We start from the raw sequence: 9,536 nt of genomic DNA, 5'->3' as shown, positions 1-9,536 counted from the left end.
TGTCATTGAAATCACTTTCTGGACTTTCATAATTCTCCCTGGGCTTTTGACTAACAGACTATGAACTATGCTGTGACAACCTAACTTACTTGGCTACCTATGCCCACCAAAGGAGTTGAACAAACATTTCACGGCAGGTATGACCCACTTTATTATTCCATCTCTTGTCGTTTGCAACACAACAGAGCTAATGAAATTGGGTAAATATTGGATAATGAAACACAAATTTAATATTATCAACCAAATAATCAGATAATGAAATTAAACTACATGCTTGTGAAAATAAATATTTTGGTGTTATGTTTCTTCTAACAAATATCCTTCTTTCCAAAAATGTAGTTATTCCAGCTTCCATCCAATGATGATTTAAGAATTTTCTCACATAAGTCCAAAATAGGATAATCAGCTTTAAAGATGTCATCTCTCCACACTTAACTAATTTCATAAAAGTCACTTGGCTTATTTTTAATGAGTCAGGTATTGGCTGGCACTGACTGAATACAAGTCTGTGGAACTTGAGCCCGTGTTATATACCAAATACAAATACTGTGTATAAAGAGGTAAACTTACAGGATGGACTATGCAGCATTTAGTTCTCCCTCGGCAGGCATTTTAGGAGTGTCTAAAAGGGACTGTTTGTCGTCCTCTATAGCGTCATTGGCAATAGCAATGGCCCCAAACATTTTACAGGCCCTTTTCAGACTGGAGCCTACTAGCTAATATTATCTAGACCTAAAGATAGAATTTAAATTGAGATTTTTAAAAGTTTACCATTTGGGTCATCATGGTAGTCAAAACATCAATTGTTGAATAATCAGTGGAATTGTCCCCTAGGTTGCAAAGACTCAATTTCACATAGGTGAAAAGTGGGGGCCTGGGTGGCTCAGTCAGTTGAGCATCCAGCTTCGGCTCAGGTCATGATCTCACAGTTTGTGAGTTTGAGCCCCACTTCAAGCTCTGTGCTGACAGCTCAGAGCCTGGAGCCTACTTTGGATTCTGTGTCTCCCTCTCTCTTTCTGCCCCTCCACCACTCATGCTCTCTCTCTGTCTCTGAAAAATGAATACACCTTAAAAAGAAAATAGGTGAAAAGTTCCTACAGCAGATGTCACCACTGCATTCTTGTACAACTCTTACTTGTTCGCACATAAGGGAGAGGACATCAGGGCTATTTCCTTAATTGTAGGTAGCATCTGCCCTTCCTAGAGAAGCAATAGTTGAGACTTGATTTCACCTGAAAAGTTCTTCCCCAAATGTTTAGACAAGGATGGGGTTTGGCTGTTCTAGTGACTTCTACTGTCTGAGACCCAGGTACTTATCCTCTCTGTACCTGTAGCATGGACGAGGATCTAGAAAGCTGGCTCACCCCCAGGTATTATACACTTGAAACGTCCCCCCTTTTATTTTCGTAGCCCACACAAAAAAAATTTGCGTTTATTACTTTTGAAGCCCAAATCTGCATATATGTTAAAACAATTGATTTTTCCGTTAGACCGAGACCTGAACCGTTTATTTTATACATGTAAAAATAACTGAGAGGAACTCCAGTTAGATGGGTGATGGGTAGCTCACTTATGAATTCATGTTCTCCCCATTTTGGTGTTAACCTCCCTCTCCTCATAGTAAACCACTGTGAGAGGTCTAGATAGTGCCCAGCAGGTCAGCCCACAGCAGCTATGCTTAAATGTTCCAAAATTCAGTGAATTTCGAAGTTCAAGGAGAAAAGGGACTATGTTGTATAAATACCAAACGAGTGAATTAAAAATAAAGGCTATATAGCAGATAGAGCATTGTGTTAGAACCAGATGTGTTCAGAAGGACCACAAGAAATCACATCTATTTTAATTTCCTATCACGATGATCTCATCTGAGGACACTCTCCCACTTGAAACTCCTCTCCAAGGTGAACCATATCTCATTGCATTTCCTCAGAAGCGCACTACAATGTCAAAGTTGTATGACAATTTCCTTTTTATATGTTCTTCTCTACCTAGATCTGGTATACCCAGAAGGTGCCTACGCTCTATCACACTTTGAAAATATTCCAACCCCCACTTCCTGCAGTAAGCCTCATTTTCAAATACCCTTCCCAGTCTGGACTAGAAGTTCCTCAGAAGAAGTTCACTGTCACAGCACAACCCAAGAGAACTTACATGCAATGATGAAAACGTTCTGTATCTGTACTGTCACACAGACAGCCACTACCTACATACGCTATTGAGCAGTTAAATGTGACTGGAGTGACCAAAGAGATCTTGAATTTGATTGAATTTTAATTAATGGAAATTTAAACAAGCACATGTGGCTAATGGCCAACATTGGGAAGCCCCGCTTTAAAACCACTCTTCTCAAACCTGAATAAGCATACCATCCACTTGAAGATCCTTTTAAAAATGCCCTATCAATTCAGGAGACTTGGCGTGGGGCCGGAGAGTCTGTGTGTCTTAAGCTCCCAGGTGATGTTCATGTTGCTGAGATACAGCTGGTCCACCCATTGCTGCCAGGCAGAAACTAGTATTCTGAGCTGATGTCTGACTCCTCACCGTTTACTTTTCTCTTCCCTCTCCTAAGCTTTCAGTTCTTTGAAAGAACGTGTAGGATGGTCTTTGCAGACCTGGTATTTATACACCGATCTTGGCATGTAAGTTCTTGAACGAAGAAATTAGTGATTCTTCTTTGGTGCCTGGGACGTCACTGTGTGTTAAGTCTGCAGGTAGCTGTAACTGAGCTATATCTCAAATAGTGTCTAAGGGAAATGAATAATCTTCTGACTGCCTATATCGTAAGTACCAGCAGAGAAGGAATTTTTAATTACCTTTTATAGCACGTAGAAGTCAGGCTCTTAATGTGAATATATGGAAGATGCGTAACTGTTGGAGTTTGTCTATTAAGCATATCAATGCGTCATCTGTGTGACGCCTTAATTCACTAACCTTACCTCACTGGACGAGTTCCAGAGTTTCTTAGCGGTATTTTTATTAGTCCTGTAACTTTGCAAACTTTTACTCAGCATGATGTATCTGCAATGTTTTACTGACATAGATCTGTGGTAGGTGGCAAGATCCTAAGACCAGAATTAGAAGACCTCAGTTCTACCCCGTAAAATACCGCTTATGAGAACAGGGTTAGCTCTCCAAGCCTGGGATTCTTCATCTTTACAATGCAAATAGTGCTTTATAAATCTGGAATCAGAATAGAAATTCAATTCACATTTGCTCCCCTTCCTAGAGTTCCTTATCAAGAATGCTGAAAATCACGTAAACGTATATGTTCTGCCAGAGGGGAATGATTGTTCCATGAGCCACCAAATTTAAATAAATGCTGCTAAAATTGTAAGAAGTCATTCTTTTACTTTTAAAAGAAACGTCACATCTAAAAGCTAATTTTAATTGTTGACAAGTTGTAATTTACAACTACAAATTACAATTACAAATTACAATTACAAATAACAATGCCTCGCTTTCATAGGCACCTGTAGGGTCACCGCCTCCTTTCTATAAATGGTACGAGGTTACGAGACTTCTCCAATGCCGACTGTCTGAGACCCCCTCCGGCAGGCACAGGACAAGCCACAGAAAGCGACAGCTCTGACCCGCGCGAGGACACGGACGCCAGACCAGCCCACCCGCCTCCCGGCGCCCCGCCCCCGCGCTCCGCGCCCCGCCCCCTCAGCCGCGGCCCGCGAGGCGGAAGTGGGAAGAGGCGGGGCAGAGACTCGTTCCCGCCCGCGCCGTTCCGGTTTCCTAAAAGGTCCGCGACCGTGGTATATAAAGGGCTGCAGCCGCAGCAAGGTACCACACCGTGCGGTGACTCGCTACTGTAGCTATGTCAGGTCGCGGCAAGGGCGGGAAGGGCCTGGGCAAGGGGGGCGCCAAGCGCCACCGCAAGGTGCTGCGCGACAACATCCAGGGCATCACCAAGCCCGCCATCCGGCGGCTGGCCCGGCGCGGCGGCGTCAAGCGCATCTCCGGCCTCATCTACGAGGAGACCCGCGGGGTGCTCAAGGTGTTCCTGGAGAACGTGATCCGGGACGCCGTCACCTACACGGAGCACGCCAAGCGCAAGACGGTCACGGCCATGGACGTGGTGTACGCGCTCAAGCGCCAGGGCCGCACCCTCTACGGCTTCGGGGGTTAAGCTTTGCACCTGCAGCCTCCGCGCAATCCCAAAAGGTCCTTCTCAGGGCCACCCACTCGGTCACACGAAGAGCTGTTAACCGAGGAAGGTTTGTCTGTGTTCCCTTTAGTTCTGGCTGCGGGCGGGCAGCTACGTGACCTGGCCGCGGTCATGTGCACGGAGCCAGGGGAGGGAAGCCTCAGCTGGGAGAATGCTGCATCCAGTGCGTGTGTTCTGGCTGCTTTATGGCGCGGGCTTTCTCGCCAGCGACTGCATCCTTCTCCATTTTCCTGTCCGGCAGGCAGCTGGCCTTGAGGCCACGCCGGACCTGCCCTGCTACCAGTTTTCTGACAGTTCGTATTTGTCCTCATTGTTAACAGGGCCCACAAATACCACCAGTAAGTTTTGATTGGACAAGTTTGCTAGGTGCATATCCTAATCTGACAGTGATGGCCCAAATTAAGTCTCCATATTCCTCTACTGGCTCCTTCCCATCTCTATCTGTATGTCTATCACTATCTCTATATATCTATATCTACATCTATATCTATATATCTATATAATTCAGTATCAACTTAACCCATACCTCTATCATTCACTACATCCTTGACATTTTATGAAATCTCCAAGTAATCTTGAGTAGGTCCACGTCTCAGTCACTCTTCATGATTATGTGACTTCACCACTCACTAAAAATACCCTTGCCGAGCGCCTGGGTGGCTCAGGCGGTTAAGCGGTTAAGCGTCAGAGTAACTCAAGTCATGATCTCATGATTCGCGCGGGTTCGAGCCCACCTGGGGTTCTGCGCTGACAGCGCAGGGCCTGCTTGGGATTCTCGCTTCCTCTTTCTCTGCCCCCCCCCCCACTTGCGCGCATTCTATCTCCCCAAAAATAAAGTAAACTTAGGAAAAAAAAATACCCTTGCCATGGTTACCAGTGACCTGCTAATTGCCAGATCCAAAGTCACACAAAAAATGTCATCCCTGCTACAGCTAATCCTGTTGCATCACTCCTCCCTCCACAATCTCCCAAGTTTCTGTGGTAGTTTCCTTTCTGACCCAGATCCTGTGTTCTCCGTGACTCTTCGGTTAGCTTTCTGGGCCCTATTCCTCTGCTTGTGATTCTTTCCAATGAACAAATGGGTGTTCTCTTCATGTCAGTCCAGAGATCCTCCTTGAGCCATCTCTTCCCGACTGTTCCATCGATGGTGAGACATCCAGGCACCCAGAAAAGAACCGAGTATCAGCTGAAAAGTAGCAGAGTAGGCCACCCCAAAATATGGCACTTTGGCATGAGGATTATTTGAGCTAAAGGCACTTGGAAAACAGCAGATGCGAGAATGGGGCTCTGACCTTCCCATTTCTCTCTGAAAGCAGAGAATTATCCCGTGTGAAAGGCGTCACCCCTATATCAGCAAGAGAAGAACGCTTATCACCAGAAATAAGGAGTCAGGGCTGAGAGAAATCTGTACAAACAGACCTTGTTAAAAAAAGCCCCTTAACCCCCCTCCCCTACTTTTGTTTTTATTTCATGACCACTAATCTTTATTCAACCTAATCTTTGTTACAACCTAAGTATGTAAGCACTTAGGCCTAACCACTTTTTGGGGTCTTCATTTTCCTGTAAAGACCCCAGTGAACGCATAAAAACATTAACATTTGTATGCTTTCTCCTTGTTAATCTGTTTCATGTCAGTTTCATCCTCTGGCCCAGCCAAAGACCTCCAAAGGGTAGAGGGAAGTTATGCCTCTTCCACACAGCCTTCCAATCCTATTCTCAGTGCCTTTGTATGACCGCAGGGTCCTGACACTTGTCCGCCTGCGTCCTTCCCAGCTACAATCCCTCTGCCTCGCCGCAGGGACCTGAGTGACCACACATTTCATGATGCCATCTGGGCAAGACTACAAAAAATAAAAAGCCTTCACTGGTTCTCCTAACATCTGCAGAATAAAATCCAAGTCTTGTGCTTTACCTGGTCCCGGCTCACCTGCACAGGCCATCTCCAGACCCCTTCCCCCACCCCCCACGGGCTTCTCTAGCTGAGAATACGGAACAACTCATCCTACTTGGAACTTTCTTTTCATCAGCCGTCTCCTTTACATATACTTCTTCATCCATAAAGAACCTTCGGCTCTTTTTGGAGGTTTCCAGGATCTTTTTCCTGAACCGCTCACTCGTAGGTTCATTGCGGGGGCCCTGTACCTAAGGCTAAGGAAACACACAGCCTAACAAGGAAAACAGAAGCTGAGCCTGTGTATCAGAGATGCACAAAAGAGCACTCAGCGGGAGGTAACTCAAAGCGGAAGTCAGAGTTTGGGGGTGTATGTACCTAATTTAGTAGGGGACAGGGAGGCAAAAAGGGCTCTTATGGAAAAGCAAATGACTTTTTGAAAGATACATGGACCCTAAAAGAATAGATGGCAGGTGTGATAGTCTCTGACAAAGTCAGTCTGGGTGTGGTACCAATTTCTCCTTTCCAACAAGACACTAGAGTTGTTCCTGAGGAGCGGACGGATTTTGGACAACCGAGTTATTTTGAGAGGATCTGTGCCAAGGTCCAGCCCCAGCAGGTCCAGGGGTTCCCGAAGGATGAACAGCGGCGGCGAAAAAAATTAAAAATAAAAAACTAAATGGACACAGACAACAACAGTGTATTAGACTGGCTGCTTTATTGTAGCAAGGGTGGCATTATATTTGTTAGCAAATTCCTTGTAGCCGCATTATCTATGTTTCTAGGCATTACCTAATTCTAAAAATGTGCCTTTGTGTGATCACCCATAAAGGAACAACATAGTTATTTTCTTGTAACATTCCCTCCTGCCCTTTCAAGGTCATCTAGCTCTCGACACCTCAAGTGGAACGTTTACAGGGATAGGACTTTTTAATTGTTTCTTTGAACCATTTGCAGTATAAGGAACAAAGGTTTTCACTTTGGTCTGGGGTGCGGGAAGGGAGCCAAGAGGGCCCTGGGAACCCACGCTTAATGCATTCCCAGAGAAACGATGTATGCCTAGGAACTAATGAACCGTTCTGTACCTTAACCCACCAGGTCCAGTTATCCTCTGGAATGCCTCCTGGGGACCAAGCGGGCCTAGGGGTTGGAGTAACTTGTATCCATAGATACGTTTCTTTGTTGCCGGAGTGGAGATTTCCAACCCATTTGCCCCCTCCTTGGCTGGGAAATACGTGGGCCCATCCTTCCTTTAGGTAGAGAAGTCTTTATAGGGGGTGGCAAGGGCTGGATGTGGGGCCGCACAATTTCCCCGCGGACAATTTCTTTCCCCAATGGTTCTTTTCCCGGGGGGCCTGGTGTGGGCAATTCCCCAACCGACAATTCCCCAGGTACTTTCATTGGTAGGGGGGCTGCCCCGACCAACGCTAAGGCCAAATTACACGAAAGCGGGAGCACGAGAAGCTTCACTTGTACTTGTGGGCCACCCTGCAGTCCCCATCCGTCCACCGCCCGGGCCCTGCCATCAGGCTGGTTCGATAGCTCGGCTTCCAGCAGATCTGCTTTTAGGCAAAGAGAGATTTCAGGAACCCAAATGCTTTCAACACAAAATTCATCCTTACGCTTTGTATAAGCGCTTCTATAAAGCAGCATATTTTCGGGGGGCATATCCGGATCCCTTCACCCCTTTCAAGAGAACTGCACCTGATTCTCCCAAGCCAAAAACACACCCCTCCACACAAGTACCCAACACAACTTCAGAGTCCCCTCTCCAACTTTGGTGCTACTACACCCTTAAACAGTTGTTGGTGATGACTAATACGTTTTCCCCTCGAGATTGCTGGAAGGCTTGGACAATATCTTCATCTTAACAGTCTCAGGACCCAGATAAATTATTAGCACATGTTATTCACTTAGTAAATATCTGTGCAATGACTACAGGATTCAGTGAAATGAATAAGCTATCAAAGGCCACAAATAAACTTTTATACGAATTGCTCCCCTTTAAATAATATTAGCTGCCCCCCTAGAACTTTTTCCTCTTACCATTTTCCTTTACACAAATATCAGGCTTGTGAGTGCCAATCACCACAGCAGCCTTTTTATTTATTTATTTATTTATTTATTTATTTATTTATTTTAATGTTTACTTTTGAGAGAGAGAAAGAGCGAGAGTAGAGGAGGGACAAAGAGAGGGAGACACAGAATACAAAGCAGGTTCCAGGCTCCGAGCTGTCAGCACAGAGCTTGATGCGGGGCTCGAACCTGCGAACTGTGAGATCATGACCCAAGCTGGGATGCTCAGCCAACTGAGCCCCCCAGGCGCCCCCCACCACTGCAGACTTTTAAGATGCAAATTGCAAGCCCTTAATTTGTAATGAAAATAATTTGATGGGTCCCAACCCTAACCCAAAATTTTCTCACAGAAATGCTACTTTCATAAACTTACACGTATTGATAGCGAGCCAGTTTTTCATCACTGTTTACTGGGATAGCAATTGTTGCTATAGAATTCCTAAACTTTATGTTGCCGGCATGTATTTATATAAGAGAAAGAAAATAAAAGAGGTATTAGCAGCAGCCTTTTTGGGGGGGGGGGAGCTCCACATTTGGTTCCTTTTCTTTTTTTTTTTTTTGGGGGGTAATCTTTATTTTTCAGAGAGAGAGAGAGAGAAGAGAGAGCGGGGAAGGGGCAGAGAGCGAAGGAGGCACAGAATCCAAAGCAAGCTCCAGGCTCTGAGCTGTCAGCACAGAGCCTATAATGGGGCTTGAACCCACAAACCACAAGATCATGACCTGAACCAAAGTGGAGGCTTAACCAGCTGAGCCATTCCGGCTCATGCTTCCTTTCTTATGTGTCATGCCAAAAAACAAAACAAAACAAAACAAAAAAAACAAAAAAAAAAAAAAAAAACGGTTTTTCAGTTCCGTAGCTAGGGTTACACTTACCTACAATGTAGATTTCCTAAAAGTGTATGGTGTTATATTTTTAGCAGATTCACTTATACAGTGTGAAAAATAGCTATGGCAACAGATCTTTTATGAAAATACTTAATCACCCAAATTAATCCAAATTACTTTGAGTGAAAGTGGTATGTTGATTCAGAATTATTGGCTGCACTTCTGAATCTAAGATTAAAATTTGGATTTACCTCTATCCATTGATGTAGCCTTTAAAAAAAAAAAAAAAAAAAAAAAAGCAGGGATGCCCTGGTGGCTCAGTTGGTTAAGCATCCGACTTCAGGTCATGATCTCATGGCTTGTGAGTTCAAGCCCCGCATCTGTGCAGACAGCTCAGAGCCTGGAGCCTCTTCAGATTCTGTCTTTCTCTCTCTCTCTCTCTCTGCCCCTCCCCTGCTCACATTCTGTCTCACAAAAATTAAAAAAAAAAAAATTAAAAAAAATTTTTTTAAAAAGCTAGGAAATGTATAGAAAATATCAACCATCTTGTGTAAAAAATGAAAATATCAC

The 9,536-nt window shown here is 44.8% G+C and overlaps 1 protein-coding gene across 1 annotated transcript; it reads left to right on the top strand.

The window, feature by feature from the left end:
- The first annotated feature begins 3,808 nt into the window (after positions 1 to 3,808).
- LOC101083921 (histone H4) lies at positions 3,809 to 4,157 on the top strand. The gene has a single exon (XM_011282077.4). The coding sequence runs from the start codon at positions 3,824 to 3,826 to the stop codon at positions 4,133 to 4,135; it is 312 nt and encodes a 103-aa protein (XP_011280379.1). The 5' UTR covers positions 3,809 to 3,823; the 3' UTR covers positions 4,136 to 4,157.
- Positions 4,158 to 9,536: the final 5,379 nt, after the last annotated feature.

Source organism: Felis catus, chromosome B2 (genome assembly GCF_018350175.1).
Source record: "Felis catus isolate Fca126 chromosome B2, F.catus_Fca126_mat1.0, whole genome shotgun sequence".
Taxonomy (NCBI): domain Eukaryota; kingdom Metazoa; phylum Chordata; class Mammalia; order Carnivora; family Felidae; genus Felis; species Felis catus.
The sequence above is the reverse complement of the archived record's forward strand: the minus strand, read 5'-3'. Positions and strand labels throughout refer to the sequence as shown.

What these genes read in the sequence shown, in the direction of transcription:
- LOC101083921 (XM_011282077.4), top strand. Translation starts at nt 3,824, where the DNA reads ATGTCAGGTCGCGGCAAGGGCGGGAAGGGCCTGGGCAAGGGGGGCGCC.